Source organism: Colias eurytheme, chromosome 23 (genome assembly GCF_061535395.1).
Source record: "Colias eurytheme isolate Ceu_HAF_F1 chromosome 23, ilColEury1 Martin Lab GWU primary, whole genome shotgun sequence".
NCBI lineage: Eukaryota > Metazoa > Arthropoda > Insecta > Lepidoptera > Pieridae > Colias > Colias eurytheme.
In genome coordinates, this window is record NC_143002.1 from 3,610,862 (window position 1) to 3,633,520 (window position 22,659).

General features: G+C 31.7%; 1 protein-coding gene across 2 annotated transcripts; it reads right to left on the minus strand.

Annotated features, from left to right (window-relative positions):
* Positions 1-829: 829 nt before the first annotated feature.
* On the minus strand, positions 830-21,063 carry Dop1R1 (Dopamine 1-like receptor 1). Of its 2 annotated transcripts, none has more exons than XM_090115614.1 (7): positions 21,034-21,063; positions 11,169-11,256; positions 7,954-8,134; positions 7,226-7,354; positions 5,648-5,893; positions 4,147-4,394; positions 830-1,137 (listed from the first exon to the last, which is right to left on the minus strand). In XM_090115614.1, exons 1-7 carry the CDS (start codon positions 21,061-21,063, stop codon positions 830-832), a joined length of 1,230 nt encoding a protein of 409 aa, XP_089971740.1. The 2 variants fall into 2 exon arrangements, with proteins under 2 accessions (XP_089971740.1, XP_089971741.1); XM_090115615.1 differs by having other exon boundaries at positions 11,169-11,246; positions 21,030-21,063.
* Positions 21,064-22,659: the final 1,596 nt, after the last annotated feature.

Sequence of the window (22,659 nt, forward strand, 5' to 3'; positions counted from 1 at the left end):
AAGTTATACTCCGTATATTGGAATATAGTTAAACCGTAGTTTAATTTCCTATTCTAAAAATATAGGACAGTAAATTTTAAAGACTTGGTACTAAAGTGGGTAATAAAAATATCCAGTAAACGATTTCAATATTTTATAATGACACAATTTTGAAATGCTATTTCTTAAGATCAAAGGGGAAAACATTATACATAGGTTTCTGATTGATTTTCTTTACAGTCAAATAAAGTTTAGATCTTAACCTGTCTGATCGAGATTTTAAATAAATCTCTTTAAGAATCCTGTAACTTCTTCCTTGTAAAGTATAATAAATAATAATCAATCATTTCGTCTTTCTTTTTACATTTCATAGTAGTATGAATTTCTAGGAATGTCTTCGCTATCGAAAGATGAATTATGACTAGTATGTGGATAGTATTTTTTATAAAATCACATATTATAACGACATGGCATTTCTTAAGAAATTCACGGTTGTAAAGTTTTAACAGCCGTTTTACAGTTTAAGCGGTGACGACACAATTTAATGTAGAGTATTCATATTATAGTATGCTTAAAACCGCAAAAGTATAAACTTATTAGTATCCTCTAAAACATAAAAGCTAAAAATTTTCAGACCAAACATACCACAGATCAACAGAACATTATTTTATGCAGAGTGAGTTTAGTAAGTTATAGAGACGCCAATATAATACGTAATAACTATATTTTAGTAATCTGTGATAATACTAATAACTGAAATCTATATGTATGAGCGCACTTTTAACAATTCTTATGATTAAACCACATCGCTCTTATCGAGTAGCCCATTGTTGCTACCCCCGTCTTCTTGTCAAATATGATAGTCCCGTAGCGGCCTAACCGACTCCGCAGACGAACGAGGTGTAGGGTCCACTCCAGATAACCCCAGAGACCCACTTCTCCTAACCACGAGCGTCTTTGTCCCATAGTCGGTGACGAAATTGTCATTTCTAGTTGGAGTGTTCGCTCGTACAGTCTGGTAACCACAGCAAGGAGGGTATTTCGAGGTTAGGATCTTTTTGAACGCTTCCCGGAATTCCGTGTTGAATATTGAGTATATTATCGGGTTGAACGCTGAGTTTGAGTAGCCGAGCCATGTGAGGATCTTGAATGCGAGATCTGTAACAATGTGCCTTGTTAATGTATTTTAATTATGGTGAACAATGAACGTGAGAAGTTGATCGCATTTTCAATACAGCTTGATAATGTAAATTATTTGAACGGCTTTGTGTAATTAATAATTGCGTAGTAATAAAAGCTATTTTTTTAAATCAAAATTCATAAAACATGGTTTCGCTTTTGAAGCTATAATAATATCTTAGATTCTCAGCAAATTGAGTCTTTGTTATCATCTCCAAATATTTATATTAAACAAAACTGTTTTTAGGGTTCCGTAGCCAAAATGGCAAAAACGGAACCCTTATAGTTTCGTCATGTCCGTCTGTCCGTCTGTCCGTCTGTCCGTCTGTCACAGCCGATTTACTCGGAAACTATAAGTACTACAGTGATGAAATTTGATGGGAATATGTGTTGTATGAACCGCTACAAAAATATGACACTAAATAGTAAAAAAAAGAATTGGGGGTGGGGCCCCCCATACATGTAACTGAGGGATGAAATTTTTTTTTTCGATGTACATACCCGTGTGGGGTATCAATGGAAAGGTCTTTTAAAATGATATAAAGTTTTCTAAAAAACATTTTTCTTAAAGTGAACGGTTTTTGAGATATCAGCTCTCAAAGTCGTAAAAAGTATGTCCCCCCCCCTCTATTTTTATAACTACGGGGTATAAAATTCTAAAAAAAATAGAGGTGATGCATGCTAATTAACTCTTTCAACGATTTTTGGTTTGATCAAAGTATCTCTTATAGTTTTTGAGATAGGTTGATTTAACTGTAATTTATTATATTTGCTGCTACGGAACCCTTTGTGCGCGAGCCCGACTCGCACTTGGCCGGTTTTTTTCGATCGAATATCCAAACATATTATGTACCAAATCTTAATTCATCCGGTAAATTGGAAGCAATATTAAAAACAACATCTCCAACACAAAATAATAACATAATATAATTTTGTTGATATTTCCTATCGCGCTTGACCCAAATACCAAGGAAATAATTATAAGAGCATTTTCCTGAAATGCTCAGGCATTTATATTAATTATTTATTAGAGAAACGCTTATTAGTTTTCTTTGTATATGTGACGGTATTTATGTGTTTAATTTATTTTTAATAAGAATGGTATTTATTAAACCTTCAAATATGAAATACGCATATAAAATCTAAAAATACATTAAAATATTATGTGAGTAATTGTCATGAGATAAGATTTTAGAATGTATATAAATGGACTAAGATTTTTTAGAATACGAAAATATTAATATTAGAAATGATAAAACTGATATTATACTGAATTATTTATTTTACATAAATAATTTTCATAGAAAATGCAAATATTTTATGTAGAAAATAAATTTAAAATATGTAGTATATTTTCCACAACATTAGCGCTAAAACTTCCGTCCTCAGACCCGAGCCTCATTAATCATTACTACCGTTTTGTTAAAGTCTAGAATAACTAAAGTATAAAAGAGAATTTCATTAATAAATATTTAAGCAACTATTTTATGATTCCAATAACAGATAATTTTTACTTATTAATTTAAAAAATACTTGACTATTCAGTATTTATGTTCATTATTATATGATTAAGGGCTGATTTTTCAATCCTTGGTTAAAACTTATTCGTCGAATAATGTATAAAACTACCATTTTTAAAAAACGTATTCTAATTGCCCGTATTTGACAGTTTACGTGACATTTTAATATTATTTTTTGGACGGATAAGTTTTATCCACGGTTTTATCCAAGCATTGAAAAATCGGCCCTAAATGTCAATTAGCTGATATTTTTTCATTATAATTCACTATAATTCGATAAAGGAATAATATTTATTTATATTTAAAAACGTACAAAAAATATTTACGTAAAATCATAACAAAATCTGTGTTTACTTAAAACATCGTTATTTCTGCGAACTCTTTCCGAATTGTTTCATAATAAATGACAATAATATTGACTCAGTTTGTTATTTCTTCCTAAATATAGAGCAGGAAGTTAAGAGCAAATGGATATTTACAGATATCTAATTAATGTAATCGTATCGATTACATTTTAGACATTTTCCTGTTTAGAAGGCGTATTGAGTTCCATTGTTATTTATATAGATTTTCATCCTAAGATATAAATAAGTAGAGTATAGATTTTTTTTTTAATTTTTATGAAATTTTTAATCGTCATAATCTACCATGCTTCCAAAATTGGCAGAAATTTTGGAATTGAAAGAAATAAAGAGAATTTTTGACATCCTGAAGGCTTACAATGGGCGTATTCAGAAAGAAAGCTTGAAACTTATAAGCGCCCATCGGCGCCTGTCATGTTCATATATTTTCCTGCGCGGGTTACCAGCACTGACAGGAAAATATATGAACATGACAAGCGCCGACAAGCGCTTATAAGTTTCAAGCTTTCTTTCTGAATACGCCCAATGATGTCACATAAGTGTCACATAGCAGCATTACTTCCAGTGTGGGAAAGTGATGGCTCTAGAAGACCTCTAGAAGTTCTCTCTGCTCTACCTCGATCATTTTTCCTCACTCATAATATTGTATTAAGAGATCATGATAAAGTTTCGTCCCGAATTTAAATAAATCTAATAATATGGAAAGTATTTTCCTTAGTGCTATTGTGTTTTATTCTTATCTTATATGTGACCAAATATTTGTGCATGTTTATCGTATCCATCAATCTGCATTAGACCAGTGTAATGTATTACGGCTAATCCTCTAATCCCTCTTAGTTTACCGAAGTTATTGTGGTGGAAATAGTCCTGAGATGATAATCTTTGTATGGCTACAGAAGACTGAACTATGGCGTTTTATTTATATAAAATTAAGTATATATCAAAGTATAGATTAAGTTAAACGGAGAAAATTTCGTAAATATTATCAATATTCCATTAAATTATTTTTGCATAGTGTGCTAGCTTAATTGTCTGACATGTGATAGGGAGACGAGGAAACATGCTTATGTATACACTTCAATTTCTACCAATTATAATCAAATTACCTGGTATACATGTCTTGCAGAACGCAGCCACAATGTTCACGCAGAAGAACGGCACCCAACATAGCAAGAAGACTCCCATTATAATTCCCACAGTGATCGCCGCTTTATGGTCTGACACGTGGTAGGGAGACGAGTGAACGTGCGTGTGGACGCGCGTCCGGACCGACTTGGTGCGGTTGTCTGGTAGCTGCACCGTCCGGGTCACAGCTCGGATGGACTTCACGTGCTTTTGAGCGTAGCAGTATAGTCTGTGGAATAACGTTTGTTAGTACGAATGTGTATGTACCTATGAACTTGTGTTGCGATATGCTTTAAGTACCAACATATTTACTTCCTTATTGCACGCCTCATAAGCGAAGCGTTGAGGTGGGTACTACTGTCACTTCGCGCAAAACATCTGATTTTTCAAACTTAAAATGTCTTTATGTATCATACATTGCACTTGTAAGATAATACATACACACACATATTAAGAAAAAACACTATTTTTAACGTTCATGATATTTTTGATGTCATTTTTGTTATTTAAACTAGTTAAAAAACAGTTTAAAAAAGTTCTGTCTTGGACGTCCGTGTGTCTGTATGTGCGGATCCTTTTTCTTGTTAACACGATAGCGACCGAAATACTTTACTAATCGAGTCTTTTTTTTTCTCTTACGCTTGAGTATGCTCAGGAATAGAACCCTTTCATTTTTCAGGGTCTGATTCGATGTGGTTTAATTGTTATTAAATAAACAAAAATAAGAATTAATAAATATTTATTAAAATAAAATTATGAGGCGTGCACTTTTGGATTTTCCAAATTATATTTACATTTTCTATGAGTATTTTTCGCTTAATGTAATTATAAAAATTTTTGTATTCTTAAAATTCATTACAATAAACTAAATGACAATCTCTTTCTTTTGGACTCATCTATGAATTACTTTTAGTTTTAAAAAGCCTTAATTATTATTTGATGAAATTTAATACACAGAGATTTAAAAAGCTTGCAATATTTTGATAAAGCTGAAATTTGATGATAATTGAAGAATTGTAAAAGTGACTCAAAAATCTTGTAAAGAGGACCACAGATAATAAGACTCTGATGGATACTTATGTTTAAGAGTACTTATAACTTTGTCTTCACGGGATTTTCCCTCACTTCAGTGGTATCATCAATATCGTTATTAGGGTATGAAACGAAAAATATAATATTATAATCTAGTATAAAATGTTTGGAATATTTGAATAAAATTTTAAACAGTTTTATGCATGTCTTACGATTAAGGATCAAAAGACATTGATAGATTTAGTAGAGGTAGTTTTCAAACTCAAACATTATTAATTCAGCTATACTTCAGAATCGCTTTTGAATCATCAAAATACGAAATGCTTTAGGTGTACAATAAAGTGTTAAATTATTGTTATAGATAAACATATGCACAAGAAGTAGCAAACTTATTTAAACGTAATTATTATTATAGATAAACATTCGCACGAGAAGAAACAACCATCTCACCTGCAGTATATACTGATCATAACAATGCACGGCAGTATGAACGAAATACAGCTCGACACTATCGCATACGTCGGGGTCAAAACCAACGCACAGGTCGGGTACCGCGGCGGTCTCTCTGTAGTAACTGTCTCCTCTGGCGGTCTGTGCAGACCCAGGGAGATGGGCAGAAAACTGACCATAACAGCTAGAAGCCAGATGAGCGCTATGGTTACTATGGCAACCTTTCGGGTCACCCAGCGGCCGTATCTGCAATTTAGAATACGTTAGAAATTGACTTTTTAAAGGTTACTATTAACTCGTTATTATTCGAAAATATCGCTTTTGAGTTAAGTTAAGGGTCTTTGGAAATAAATATTCAAACAATGATGGTGTGTTTAATTTTAACTCCGAAACAGTTACAATGATTGTAATACATTTTACTACAAAGAAAGATCTAGTAGACGTATTTAAGCTACATTTTAAAAATAAATCTTGAACTGGTTGAAATATGGAATGAGGACGTTGTGATAACGTGAAGTGCATGCATTTAGAAGCTCGTGTTCATGTTTGAATCTTCGGATCACATTCTTCGATGTTGAACAAATCCATTGTGATTTAAATTTCAAACAGTCTTTCTGAATGGCTGTTACAGTTATATTAGAAACATGGGAATTGTGTGATATTGGTTTTATAGCTTAGAAAAAATTACATCACGAGGCGGGATACGAACCCGCGTCTTTTGCCTTTCGCCGCTGTTTTTCCGCGAAGACGCGGGTTCGATTTTTTTAAAATATTTTTTGATAACTAAATCTAATCTTTGAAAACTTTTAAAATTCATTTCTGATATAAATTTTTGCATTGGTAGGTATATGATGCATATTTATTTATTTATTTATTTATTTAGCCTTTATTAATCCATGACATTTCAACACAAATTACAGCAAAGTACACTTAAGAAGATAATATTAATATTTATCATGTAATTCGGATTAATGTCCTGGCCCCTTTCGGGTATAGGCCTCCTCCAATTGTCCCCATTTCTTCCTGTTGCCAGCTGCCTTCATCCAGTCTCTTCCCGTCAATTTCAGGATATCATCGACCCAGCGAGCCTTTGGTCTGCCTTTCTTCCGCTTGGCTCATGCATATAGTGAATGCAAATGACTCTATATTACAGACTACCTACATGACCCGCTGATCTTTGCTTCGAAAATAGATTTGATTGTAACCTTAATTTTACGTTTTAAGGCTCTCCAAAATCGAGGGTACAACAAAATCGAAAATCGGGTCAACCTATTTTTGCTTTTACAAAGTCAATTGCGTTTATCAAAAACATTTTTGAAAATCTATACCTCTATATCTACAAAAAGTTTGGTTTACATTTTAACAAGAAAAAATCCTGCTGCTAGTTTTTAAATTATTTGTTAATTCCTCACGATGTTCAAAAGTGCCTGTCGATGAAGGCGGATACACACTTGCCTATATAAATTCGTCAGCAAATTCATTAATGTTTCTTATTTTTCATTTCGTTTGAGTTCACTAATGCAGAGATATATATGAATTATTTAACAACCAATTAAACTCTATTTTATCTGTACCAACCTCAACGGATCCTTAATATGTATGTATCTGTCCAATGAAATGGCACAAAGATTGAGTATGGAAGCCGTGGAGCACATGACGTCACACGCCACCCACGTGTCGCAAAACTGTTCGCCGAACACCCAATAGCTGATGAATTAATATTTATTTATTCTTCATTGTTTACAGAGTGGAGTAATATGAAAAAATGTTGGTACTTATTTATATAATTAATCGATACTTCCGTCAATTTTCCGGATTTCATTGAATTTTACACAATTATTTGAGATTTGGAATAATTAATTTCCAAAAAATAGCAGTGCAAAACTCAAACTCAAACTCAAACTCAAATATTCATTTATTCAATTAGACTACTATTTAGTAGCACTTTCGAATCGTCATTACATAGTATTTTTAACATTTACCACCGATTCGGAAAGCAGTATCTATGGAGAAGAATCGGCAAGAAACTCCATAGTTGCTCTTTTAAATAATGTCAATAAATTTACATAATATGTAACTTATATCTACCTAACTACATAAACAAATTGTGATCACTGTATGATAATGTTGTCTGCTATTAAATATTTTTTTTAAATATTATATAATCTTTATTTCATTCAGATAGGTTGAATAATTTATGGAAAAATTATCTTTATTAGTGTCTTAGTTTATTTTTCATAATCAGAAAAGTAAATCATTGTTCCATTCCCATTATTACGTTTTACAATTAATAAAAAAAAGCTTACCCAAGCAAGTCATTCACCCCAGCAAACGTCATAACCGCCGCTGCCACAAGCATATCAGCGATTGCCAGTGAAGCCAGGAACAGATTGCCAATCCTTCTCAAGCCACGGTCCGTGTAAATGGCTATGCAGACCAGAATGTTGCCCGCTGCGCTAACGAATATGAGCAGGGAGAGGAATATGCCTGAAAATACTATATAATTATAGGTATTATAGAAAATATTGGGTTAGGTAGTGGACAAAAAGCTGTGGGAACTACATAAGTATATTAAGAAATAGGAATGTTAAATTGATGATGTGGTTGGTGGCTTAAGAAGACATTTTTTCTGAGACTTTTATTTGTAGTAGGCTACATTTATTTAATTGTAAATATAAATATGTATAAAGATTTTGCCTACTATGCTGTGTTACATTTATTGAATAGTCGATATTGCTTGAAAATATGCGGTTTAAGAGATTTATTGATGTATTGACTAACATGCGTTTCTATTGGAATCGTCGAATTAAGTAATATTGATCATATCAATACAATTCAAAAATCTAATATATAATATGTTACATTTTACATTGAAAAGGAATAAGACATAAAACATAGTATTTTTCAGATAAGGGTCACAGCTTTAACTTTAAAGCAAAGTATTTTTAGATATAAAAGGAGTTTTATTATTTTCGACCTTCACTCTACAATGTAAATATTTTGTCCTATTAACGCAAAGCTATTGAAATTACAGCTTTGTTTGTAAAGCCGATATTCATACATGACAATCAATATTCCATGAGATTATTCAGAAACCCTTTTGTTTGTTTGTTTTGTTCCTAATCTACGTCTAGACGTGTAATCTTAATACAAATATAAATTATAGAGTAGCTGTGCTTGCGACTTCGTTCGCGCGTGCGTAGAGTCACATTAAAATTATATTCTTAAAATAATAATATGTTATAGCCTATAGCTATATGTTTCCGAAGACTACTAGCACAATAAAAATACTTATTGCGTCTTGTACCGTTTTAAGATATCTATGTATTATAGACGTTAAATAACGGTTCTTAGGTGCGCTTTACAACGAAGTATATAATTACCTACTAGTTCCATAAAGACACGTTAGAGTAAGACATAAATTAAGGTTTTGTCAAGGAGTTAAAATATAATAAGTAATACATTTCAAGCAAATTGCTTTACAAGAAAACGCTTGAAATGTAAATGACTGTACAGAAAGCTATCATCTCTATCTAATAATTATATTTGTATGTATTTATATACGTTCGCATATGTATTGAATTTCGTGCCTACATTAATGCAGAATTTGTAGAAATAACTAAGCCGAGGTTAAAACTCTAACCACGTAATTTAACTATGAAATAACTGTACCTATATATTCTGTTTGTGATTATGAGAATACGCAGAACAGTTTAAAGTTCACCTTTGTGCACAAACACTGGATATAAATTAAGCATACAATAAATAAATATATTTAGTTCACTATTCGTTTTGTTTTTTGTTCAAATAACCAATAGATGATCAATTAGTAATCAATTTTATTAAAAACAATGTATTTCTAATCATTAATTAGCTGAGACACTTTTGTTACTTTTTTGCTTTCTATAACATCACAGTTTTAAATATGTATGCCTGTTTTGAGTCATAAATACATAAATTTGATTTTTTGGTAATAAACCAAACCAATTCTTGTACGAACTGATGTAATTTTATGAGATTGTGTATCTCCAAAAACACGCTATATATAATAAAAGAGAATATTACGAAAGAAGCACGGCATATTTTTTGCGAAAACGGGTATAAATCACTTTTCTGTAGCCTGTCAAGTCCAGGCTTCCTGTAATCGATAGCCGATAATTACAGTGGCTTTAAGTTAAATGAAAAACAAATATAAACAAAGTTAAAATACGGCAAAATTCATTTACAGTTATTGCAAGAGTAATCTGCTTGAATGGTTAACGTTTTACTTGACAAAAGTCAAATAATAGTAAATAATCGTGTCACAGTATTCGTAATTAAATTGTCATGTTTTTTTTTAATGTTTCTGTGTAGATATATTTAGTAAGTTATAGAATGGGGCGAATGACAAAAAGTATATATCACGTCGCTTTAATAATAAATTAATAATTTTATAGTCTGTATTCAGAGGAGTTCTTGTGTTTACGGTCACCCACTATTCAGTCACCCACATTACCCACATTGCTCCTCTCCTATTGGTTTTAGCGTGATGATACATAGCCTTATGGCTATAATAGAAATATAATATATAGAAAGGCTTTTCTCGATAAATGGACTATCTAACAATAAAATATATTATATTCTAATCATGGTACCTGCGATTAGCGCGTTCAAGCAACAAACAAACAAATTCTATAGCTTTACAGATTGAAAATTCTACAAATACTTTAGTCTGAAATATTTTTAAATAAATATGCATTTAATAAGTTAGAGTTGTGCGGACTTTATTGTAATATATTATTGTAAAACCTTGTATTAACCACAATTCCTGCAAATAAATTATTTATTTCAATAAAGCTTTGAATATTGTTTCTTATTAGTTATTATGTAAGCTTCATTATATTCGATTCTTAATTTACATGGTTTGGTTTCTTATCCAATTACTGGTTTCTGTTCTGTCTTGAATTTTAATAATGAAAGTGAATCTTTTTCTTATAATAAAATACAAAAGTTATTATCTCCCTATTCCAAATAATTTCCCTATTCGAAGACGTTTAAAATTAATGCTATTTTCTCTTTTGATGTTTTTTAAGAAGATATTAAATAACTGTGGGTTACTAGTTTCTTCTTCTATAATTATAATATAGCAATCTTTTCAGTCTTTTCTGTATCTTATAACGATTTTAATGAGTTGGATACCTACTATACCTACTATATATACGTCAAATAACGTATTTAGGACAGTAACGGATGAATTTACATTCTAAAGCCCTTTGTTTTTTTTTCTTTATAAGACTTGAAAGTATTGGTATTATCTTGTGCACAATCTACGCTACTAACAATGCTGAAGAATTTTGTTTGTTTGAACAAGTTAATCTCAAAAAATCTGTTTTGAATGGAACAATCCTTTTTGTGTTCAAATTTTACTACCAATAGGAGCAGAGCTTCTTTTAGAAATGTTGCAAGTTAAAATAGATGTTTATTCCTCTGAGAGCAAAAGTTACGTCTGTCAGTAAGTAAAGTAACCTATAGCTACACTTACCGACAACCAGAATAGAGAGTAGTGTAACTGCGTCGGGGTCTTCCGCGTCTTCATATTCGACGGTCGTCTCGTTCGTGCCTATCACCGCCTGTGAACAATACTTATAATTATTGTTATGAAATTTAATTTATTAGAGCATTATTTTATTGTCTATTTTGTATTTAATTTGACTTGAATACTTGAACTTATGTCTTCATCTTGGTCTTTGATTAAATAGACTTTGAATAAAATCATCGTGATGATTATAATATGTTTGAAATAACATAGGTAAAAATTGCTTTTCTAAATGAAATAACCTTGTAACAGTAATTAGTTAACAATTTTTACGTAGAAAAATATTTCCAGGATGTATAATTTTAAATGTCACATCATATTGATTAATATTATTACTGTAAATCTAAAGTTTAAAGAAGTTGTGACTCTATCTCTATTTGTCTATTATGTACGCATTCATCTAAGAATTTACATGCAGAATAAGGTAAAATCTCAATAGCTTTCCGTAATTGTTAGAAGCAAGGTGATGGTAAAGACCCTTGCTACAAAGATCACGTACATTTTATCAGCTACGCGTCTTTCTCCCCTCAGATTAAGGATTGATGGGAGCTAACTAATTATGTTTTCGTGTATAATGTGTACTGTGTTTTTAAAAGCGTACCTTAATACTTTCTTACTCTAATGTTTACAGTGTAGTTGAATATTCTCCATGGATATTAACCGATACAGATGAATGATAGATCATATTCGGCAGTGTTATTTATAATAAATGAAACAGTAGTATACTTATAAATAGTTTTTTGCAGGTCAATAACGGTTAATTTTGTTTTTCCTGACTCTTACATCAAAAAAATATAGACATTATTTCTTATCTAAGATTATTCTTTGAATTGACAGCTATGACGTCACTAAATGGCGCTGAATCAATCATAATTCTTAGATGAATCGTATCCTACATACCCAAATCACGATTCTTATAGGACGCTCAATGAAGTATTATCTTATTTAACATTGTATTATGATAATTTCATACATAATTAATTTAAGCAAAGATAAATACAGGCGTTACCGTGTAACAAGACATTATTATTTGTACAGAGTACCAGCTACGCGGTAATATACAATCAAACAGTCAACTACAACGCTTTAGCGCTTTATAGTTACGCGTTCTATCTAGCAAAGCCTTAAACTATGTATATGTACCATTTTCCTACTTTTGAACTCTAAGCTATCAAAAGGGATTCAAATCGCGTTGACCTCTGAAACGGTCTGTAGAGACATGTTTCACCAAACTTGCAAAAACTAGTTTGAGGACAGTTTAAATGACCTAAACGGGTCAGCGATGTGATTCCTAATATTCTTGGGAATTATATATTTTTATATTATGTTCCTATACCATGAGTTCATAGGTATATAAGTACATATTTATTCATGTACTACTTTATTATCACGATATTTTTTAATATGACTAAAAAAAAGCGATGAGTAAGATACATAAATAATTAAATAACATTATAATATGATAATAATGTAATAATGTCATCTACATTAAACGTAGTCTAAAAGCACAACAACCTAGAGTTGTCTGACCTATCTAATCAATGAATAATTTATAAAGTTGTGTGAACTGTGATTAACATATTAAGGTTCTGTTAGCTTTAATGGGACTTGATGCCTGTATCATATAGACAGCATTTAGAGCAAAATTTAACCTTAGCGCCAAGATATTTTTTTATTAAAAAAAATATAAAGTATATTTCTTTTTTCTCCGTCAGTTTACATAAATTTAAGATTATTTTCGCCGACAAATAATCGTGTATGAAAAATTACATTGTAAACTAATTTTCTCTAACAATTTGCCGCCTCTGAAAATTTTCCCGCCCTAGGCATTAACCCGAGTGCCTCTAGTACAAATCCAAAATTGGCCAATATTTCAGTAGCAACAATATAAAGAAAATCACAAAGCAGAATTCAATAAAGAAAGCGATATAAATTAAAACCCATTAAAAGTCCATTAAAACTAGAGCCGTTCCCGTACAATGAAATATTACAAAGTACAAGTGTTCTTTGCGAAAGAAACTTGTATGCTTTACAAATAGTTTCGTAAAGAGTGAGGCAAAAAGTAGCACCTTTTAACATATGTAACAAACATGTTTTTGTTAAAACGGTGTAAAGGCTTGCTACAGTTTTTCTGACGATAGTTTTTAGTGCCTGGTCTGATAAAAAATATAATATGTTAACAGTTCAAGTAATGTAAATATTATAAAAAAGAGTAAACAGTTAATTTCCTTTGTGATCTTTAAGCGAATTTTCCATGCCTTGCCAGGCTGACTAACTAAAAAAAAATACGTGTGGCACTTGAGGACTGCCGCGGTAAAGCTATTTCATAGCTTCGCATCGCTGTGCCGGTTGGAGTGAGGGGTGTTAGGTTTTGTCGTTACGGAATTTTTACATTCGGTCACCGCGCTCAAAGTCTGAGATAAAAGCTATGCAATAGTGTAACAACAAACACAGTATTCATAACAATATGAACCATAAAATGTACGCCACCAACATTTTATAAGTTACAAAAAAGGCAGCGGAATAATGATAAAAGTACTTATATTTTTACTGTTTTGTAAAAAAAATAATACCATTTTTTAACATTAGTAGAACAGAGAGTTTCGTTTTGCAACAAATATTGGAATAAAATCATGGAAATACTTCCAGCGGAAACATTGTATAACTTCACGCAGCTAAAACTTTTGCATTAAAACTTATTTTTCCATGTTACTGAAAGAGAATAAATAATACAATATTACTAATACAGTGACTCTGTTTCTTTTGCTTTTAAACATTATATTATTCTTAGTTTGAAACAATTTCATAGATATCTTTGTTTATCATATTAATTATACGATATTGGAAAAAAACTCTTTAAAGGGTTTTTTTTTTGATAATTTGATATTATAACGGTGAGAGTTTATTAATATATTTAATACTTTTATAATTACCTATACATGTTACTTACGTTATACGTGGTTATATCTTCCAGACCATTTTAGAATTCCTACATTATACTACAGATCAATAGTCATTACTCAGAAATAAGAACTAGTAAGTAAATAAACCTTTTTAAGTCATATCGATATTAAAATAACTTCTACACATTTTCTAGTGCCTCAAAAGATAAATGTATCCTTACTGCCTTTTCAAAAAAGCTCATACAGACATTTTCATCGCATTTTACGTATCAACCATTTATATAAAGATCTGATCAATGCGACTGAATGAGACCATTTCAATGAATATGTATAGCACCTGATTTACAAGTTAACACACTAGCAAAATAATTTATTCACGCGATTATACGCTCCATTGCCTGTACATATAGGCCATTTTGCAATATACGCGAGTTAATTCAACAGCACCGATTGTTGTTAAGGTATTCGAGCGTAAAGATCTCGTAAATGAATGGGCGCAGCTTTGTTTACTTACTACTCCAGTAATTGTATTATCGTTTATTTTCATATATTTTAAAGGAATATTTTCATAAAATTGTTATTTGTTTATTCACAGGGCTATTATTACAGTATTGGATGAGTATTTATTTTAGTTATAAACATAAAAAAAAAACATTTTCATATAAAATGTTGTCAAAACGCGTATATACTCTAATGGCTTACACTTTGAATAAGTTAATGTAGAGACAAGCGTCTAACACTACACGTCTTAAGTCTACAAGCCCTAACTTAACAAACTCTTTGCTAAGTATGTGACTTGGCCGTTTCAGTACTATGAGAACTATTGCAATATATAAAAAAAGCCAAACTGATTAATCAAATGTTTGAATTACGATGTAGAGTAAAATTATTATCTTTAATTAAACCCTAATTTTGAATAGTCTCTGTTAATTGTACATAATCTCTAGTTAATCTAGAGCCTCATTATAAACCAACAAAATTAAAAAGCACAGATCGAATTACCATCCCTTTTTAGCCGGGTTATACTCATTGAAATGATGTCATTATAAACCAATAAAATTAAAAAGCACCCACATCGAATTACCATCGCTTTTCAGCCGGGTTTTACTCATTGAAATGACGATGATAATAAAGCGTACAAAAGTTTCAGAGACAAAAGAACAAATACAGTAACTGGGCGGTCGGAAGCACTTTTCTAACTAATGAGCAGCGAAACGGGATGCTTCGTGCTGTAACTCAGCAAACTTGATACATAAGTGGAAGTAAATGTAGGTAGAATCACGAAAAGAATATATATTATAGAGAATATAAAAGAATATATAATATTACGTGAAATATCCTACGAATATTTTAAATGCAAAAGTTTGTATTTTTGTTTGTTACTCCTTCACGTAAAGACTGATCAATTGATTTTCATAATATTGACACACACGTACCTAGGGAGTAACTGGGCACATAGGATAGTTTTTATACTGGAAATCCTACAGGAACGGGAAATATGCGCGTTTTTCTTTGAATATGCGGGATATATATTATATAATAATTGTTAAATTAACGTAGTTGTGGTTTAAATTAACTTTGGAAAAGGCTGAAGATTATACGCTATATTATGTATAGGACGAGGGGTTACTTTGAGAATACACAAAATTATAAATGTATTGCTGTTTTCAAAGAACCAAATATCCAAATGACCACAGCCCTTTTGAAATGTTCCAATGAAAGCAACAATGCTACAAGAAAAGTGGCTTTTCAACTATACTGCGCTGCCATATATTCCGATTATTAATGTGTTACAATAAAAAAACATTGACTTGCTCCAGTGTACGAATCACATTAAAAGAATCATAGACAATTAAAAAAACATTGTGAAAGTGTGGACGATCACAGCTGCAGTTTCATAGCTGAGGCAAGAGTGATCGCAGACGCTCTATAAGTTGATTTTATAATGCCAGGCATAGCAAAAAGACAGATTCATATATTATTCCATTTTTAAGTAATATAAGTAGTTTTTAAGTTAACATGTGGCTATAAATATTTTTTATTTCTTTCTTTCAGATGAAAACCTCTGGCAGAGAGTCCTACCCAGTTTTGAAACTATCGTTAATTATTCCCTACCTAGACTCGCTAATAACGTTGTTGGTAGAGCGTTTCTCGGAGACCAACTTACCGGCATATTCTTTGATCTCATTGCACCCTTATAACATGCTGCAAATGACTTTCGAAGTGTTTTTGAAAAAAATAGAGATCTTTCGCAAGTTTTATAACTTAAGTGGTAGTTTCCTCAGCGAAGCTGAACTGTGGTACCACTTGTGGGCAGAAAAAAATATGACAAAAAATGGTCTGAAAGACATTTAAGTGACAGATCTGATAAAGACTTCAGAAATGTTTTATCCGAGCATATAAACTGCACTTGCTATGTTACTGGCCCAGCCGTGTACGACTTGTGCTATAGAAAGGTCTTTCAGCGTACTGACGTAACGTATTACGGCGCGTCAAGACTTAGCTTCGTTCTACCATGAGTGAAAATCGTCTGAACGGTCTCTGTATGCCGAGATCCTCTTGCCGAAGCAAAAAAACATAAAATGGAACGCTCAGAGCTAAGAAGGGTCTGCCAGAATCCACGACGTCGTTTCATAAAGTAACACATGTTTAAATTAGTTAAGACCTTAATAAATAAACAACTTGTAATATCAATGTGTTGTTATTTACTGCTAGTTATATGTTTTTCTATACTGCTGCCCCACCCAAAAATAGTACTTCTTAAAATGTAGTCTACCGACGGCACGATTGAATGCAAGATTATTTTAACCGATCTAGTAGTTTTTGAGTAAGTATACTCGTAATATACATACATACGAAATTTCTTTATTTGAGAAATAATTCAAATTAATAGCACATTACAAATTGGTGGTATAATTAAAGACATAGCAGATGATTAAAGTTTAATTTTCGATTCGAATTTCGCCCGTTTGTAGAATTATCTATTCTCTAGTTGAGGTGGAGTTGCGGCCAACTTGAACGGCTGAATTGTTTCGAAATTTGATATATTAGCTTTCATAGCAATAATATATGATGCAGAATTAAATGTTCGTTACGGGGTTATGTTAAGGGTTTAGTTATAACGTTACAATTTAGGTATAATAAATACAAATTAGGGTAGAGAGGCAGGTATTAAATAAAAATGTATTTTTATAAGCACAAGGACTTTAATAACTTTAGTTACATAATACCTAATAATTTAAAATACTTGGTTTCAATATTACAATATACCTTTTAATTTTATTTCATACTAGCTTACCGCCCGCGGCTTCGCCCGCTTTGTCTAAAACCTAATAAATTATATACTAAAACCTTCCTCTTGAATCACTCTATCTATGAAAAAAAACCGCATCAAAATCCGTTGCGTAGTTTTAAAGATAAGCATTTATATTTTTAAGCATACAAAGGGACATAGGGACAGAGAAAGCGACTTTGTTTTATACTACGTAGTGATATTACAAAAGTCCTTAGAAACCCACTTTTAAAATGGAATTTATCCAATTATATATAATGGTAGTAACAGATCTATTGCAAAACACATTGGAATGTCTAATCGCTAAGATATGACCCTTGAAATATTTATATTGCTCTGAACAACATTCCACCTCGATTCCTTACCTACGATTTTGTCGACTTAATTTAATTTGTTAGAATTTCAATATTCTATAACAGTATAATCCGGTTTGTTTATTATTGTATCTTTATTCTACGTAAAAAATTAAAAAACAATTTATTGTAACTATTCATATTTTATCAAATATAGGTGGCAGTTTATTTCAGTTCAAGGAAAATCCTAAGCATGAGGTGTTTAAAGTAGTGTACCTAAGTTTATTTGTCAACTAGCTGCTCCGCGCGGTTTCACCCCCGTGGCTTCACTCCTGAAGGTCGTAGCGTGATGATATAATATAACCTATAACCTTCCTCGATAAATGGGCTATCTAACACCGAAATAATTTTTGAAATCGGACCAGTAGTTCCCGAGATTAGCGCGTTCAAACAAACAAACAAACAAACTCTTCATCTTTATAATATTAGTATAGATTTAATACAAATTAAAGATAAATTATTAATAAAGTATAATTATTAATTATGTTCTCCACGGCTACGAAAGGAGAATACGACATCAAAAAATGTTGAGCAAATAGTGCTATAATTAAACCGTTTATAAAATCTACAATTCCTAAATGTAGAACTTAGAATAACATTTTGATGTACAAAATTATTCACACCTTACGTGGTTATACCTACATCCACTAGGTATGCTTATTCATAAGTACATGATACATGAAATTTCTCTCGGCTAATACATTACGGAAGACATAAATGTCTACACATTGGATGTAACACAAGCTTCCACTGTGTAAACTTTGTACAGGGGAGATTCGATGAAATTTTCTGTTTCAATATGAAAATGTCAGAGTTTATGTATTCTTATATCATATAGCGTCAGTTCGATTCTGGTGAAATTACGTTCTTATATTATTGTGAAAAACCATACTTAGTTATTACTATGTAAATCAAATGTGAATTTGTATATTGCAGTTCATAGGCCATTTCTGGTTCTATTGAACCGTTTTTAAAAAATATTTTACCGATAGAAACCTGCGTTATCTGTAAGAGTTGGCTTAATTTTATTTTGTTTATATCCGAAATTAATACAGGCGGAGACAGGACGAGCGACTAGTCATTTAAAAGGATGTTGAAAAGAAGAAACCATTAAGATATCATTGATATTGCATTGTATAATATGAATTCCTAGTGATCTCATATTTTCTATATAAAATAGTAGATGCTATAATGTGCTTAAATATAAAAATAGAGCCAGAGCTTTACGTAATAAATTTCAGTAATAAATACCAATGTTAATTCACTTTAGGGCGCTTGTGCACTTCTATATTCTATACCTTCCACCTTCTATATTTTTTACTCGTTTCTTGTAAAATGCAAAAACAATCATTTATGATAGCATTATACCGCCAAACTTCCTTGAACTGTACCGCACTGATCCGAGTAAAGACGGACAGGTGCACAAGCAATTCATCGGTTTTTTCATGCCACACCGGACCGTAAAAAATCGGAATGCCGGACACTAAAATTCCTTGTAGTGCACAAGCGCCCTTACGATATATTACCGCTCATCAAACATCACGTGTCACCGAAATATTACGATTTCATTACCTTTGTATGAATGCCGACATGTCACAAAATTAGTATTTAATAGTTCATTCTAGCGGTTAGCTGCTTAGCGATTTTGGTTCGCACTTATACGTAAACGAGTGTGAATGGAGGTGAGATTTCTGTGTCGGAATGTAATGTAATAAAGTTATTTCTTTACGTGTAGTACTTGTTATGAATGATCCCTTAGACTAAGATATTCTATATTATGAGCAGTAAGTACCTTCTTGTAGATATTTATTATTTATTATATTTTGTAGTTGATGAATGGGAAATATAATAATTTTACAGACTTAGGTAAATGTAGAGAAACATGATTAATAATGAAAATGTTATTAGAATGAGAAAAAGAAAGACACTTTGAAACTTGTCTAAGCTGTTATTATAAAGAGGAAAGGTCTGTTTTCTGAATTAGCATGGTAGAATAAAAAGTTTGAAAATATCTTTGGGTCTTCTTACTAAACTATTTATGTTGAACTTGAACATATATATTTACAAATTCATACAAATGATACGAGGGTCTAAAGGTGTAAACTTGACCCAATTCTAACCCGATATCTTGTAGACTTTGTACAAAATATTGCCAAATATATTTTATTACTAGCTTCCGCCCACGACTTTGTACGTACATCCCCGTTTTTTCCCGTTCCCGCAAGAATTTCGGGAAATCCTTTCTTAGCGGATGCCTACGTCCTAACATCTACCTGCATGCCAAATTTCAGCCCGATACGTCCAGTGGTTTGGGCTGTGCGTTGATAGATCACTATATCAGTCACCTTTGAGTTTTATATATAATTATAGATTTTCGATTAATACCTAGAGTTATAAAAAATTAAGTATTTGCTTAAAATAATTGTAAATAGTAGATTATTCTACCCATAATATATTAAAGTAAGTAATTTTTAAGTCATAGATTGACATGCACGTACTTTATTAATAATCCCTATAATATTATTATAAATGCGAAAGTAACTCTGTCTGTCTGTCTGTTACGCTTTCCCGCTTAAACCTCTCAACCGATTTTGATGAAATTTGGCACAGACAATCTTTAGACCTTGAGAAAGAACATAGGCTACCTTTTATTGCGAAATATGTACCACGGGCGAAGCCGTGGCGGACCGCTAGTTAATAATAATTTAATAGTAAAACATAATATAACAGACCCAGGATGACGCAATCTTAAATATAGGTGCATATTATACAGTCTATGGTGACCCATATAGTTCCTATAGCAATTGAACTGTAAGTAAGGAAGGTGATCTTCCTCCAAAGGGCTTTGACCAATCAATCCGAGTGAGTGGCTCTTAGGGTTTACAATCTTGATATTGAGGCCAAAGGATGGAAAAAGGGGATATTGTTACTAATTTCTTTAGTCGTATGTTTCGATATATATTTTAACAGCGTGAATTTTGGTTGATATTTGATTGACAGCCTAATGGTAAGTTACCTACTGGATTTTTTAAGAATTTTTCATACAGAGAAATAATATTGTACCACGTAGTATACAAATTGCATGAAAAACTTTGTTTTTTCAAAATTATTTGAACTTTAGTGTAATTTATGCTTATAAGTCATAATTCTTCTCCAAAACAGTTTAAAGAAGCAATCTAAACGCGAGAAAAGATGCGCTCAGAAAGCTAAGAACTAAATGTTAATATAATAAATGTTTATAATATTATAATAAATATACTCACATTGGTCGGAGATATAAAATTGTACTCCATTGTAGTCCTATCTATATTGACGCATGCCGTTTCAAATTTTCGTGTCTTCTTTTAGCAGGAAGCTCCCTGGGCGCCTCAACCGCCATGTTCCAAACTCCATTTTTAGATGTCACATCTCTGGAATAGAATGGAAAATTTAAAAATGAATTTTATCCTAGCCTTATCGTATTATGTGAGTTAAATCTTATATAAATAAAAATGAATCGCTAAATGAGTTGGTAAGCGCAAAACTCGAGAACTGCCGAACCGATTTCGTTAATTCTTTTTTTAATATTCCTTGAAGTATACGAGGATGGTTCTAATGGAGAGCGAAGGTAAACATGTACCACGGGTGAAGCACTAGTATCGTCGGGGCGAACCACTAGTATAATATATTCGTGAATAGATTGTATCTTTGATATTTAGTTTTATTGCATACAAATGCTTCATAAATGAGAAATTTTTCGTCTTCCTGGGGCGAAATTCGCGGGTTCGAAATCTGCCTCTTTATCGATATTTTTTTATTCTTTAAAAAATCTTATAGGTGTATAATAATTCTGCATTAAATAATATACCTACCTGTATTTAATATTACCTACTAGCGGTCCGCCCCGGCTTCGCCCGTGGTACATATTTCGCAATAAAAAGTAGCCTATGTCCTTTCTCGGGTATCAAAATATCTCCATATCAAATTTCATGCAAATTGGTTCAGTAGTTTAGGCGTGATTGAGTAACAGACAGACAGAGTTACTTTCGCATTTATAATATTAGTATGGATAATTGATATGTATAACTAAGGATACATGTAAATTTAACTGTGACTGAAAAGGACCGGAAGTATTTGCGTAAATATAATGAGATTTTTTAATCTGTTTTAAAGTAACAAACATCTCTATACGTAGGTACCCATCTTTGGAAAATGACTCTGATATTAAAATTCACATAAAAGACGATCAAAGAAAAAGTTTCCTCCAAGAAATTGCTATCAAAATAGTTTTTGATATCTTTGCCATTTGTCCAAAGTTTTTAATGGCTTATAAGTTTGACCTACTATTTTAAAACGTTAAATTACCGTAACTTTATGATATATTCATTGTGAGTTTGATTTATTCACAAAAGCCGGTAAGTACACGTTAGTTTATTTGGTTTCTGGAATGACAGAAAAATAAATATATAAGACTAGCTGGAGCCCGTAGTTTTACTCGCGTAGTATATCTTAAAACATAGTTTCATAAAAATCCGATCAGTTCCTTTACATGAAAATTAAAAAGTCAAAAATACTTCTTCACAAACTTACACGATTATAACCAACACGTTAGATTACGAACTATATAAGAGTAGAAAGCAGTAGCATTCAAATTCAAATTCAAATATATTTATTTGCTCGTATATGGTTCATAAGGGTGTTACACAATATTTTTTCTCGCATATACTGCCATTTTAAATGGCGTGCAAAAATTTACAAATTACGATAATTAAATTAGAAACCTAGATCAGACCCCTGTTATGCAGATTGTATTATACGAATTATTGTCGTACAAAATTACTAAAACTTCACTCGTTTATACGTAGTTCCCATTACACGAATGCAGCGTTGTTTTCAGATGTGCTATCGTA

Bases quoted from the DNA above. Each gene is read 5' to 3' on its own strand.
- Dop1R1 (XM_090115614.1), bottom strand. From the start codon at position 21,063: ATGGAGTACAATTTTATATCTCCGACCAAT. The intron at 11,257-21,033 runs GTGAGTATATTT...TATTGTTCACAG, and splicing joins ATTTTATATCTCCGACCAAT to GCGGTGATAGGCACGAACGA. The intron at 7,355-7,953 runs GTAAGCTTTTTT...TTAATTCATCAG, and splicing joins GGGGTGAATGACTTGCTTGG to CTATTGGGTGTTCGGCGAAC.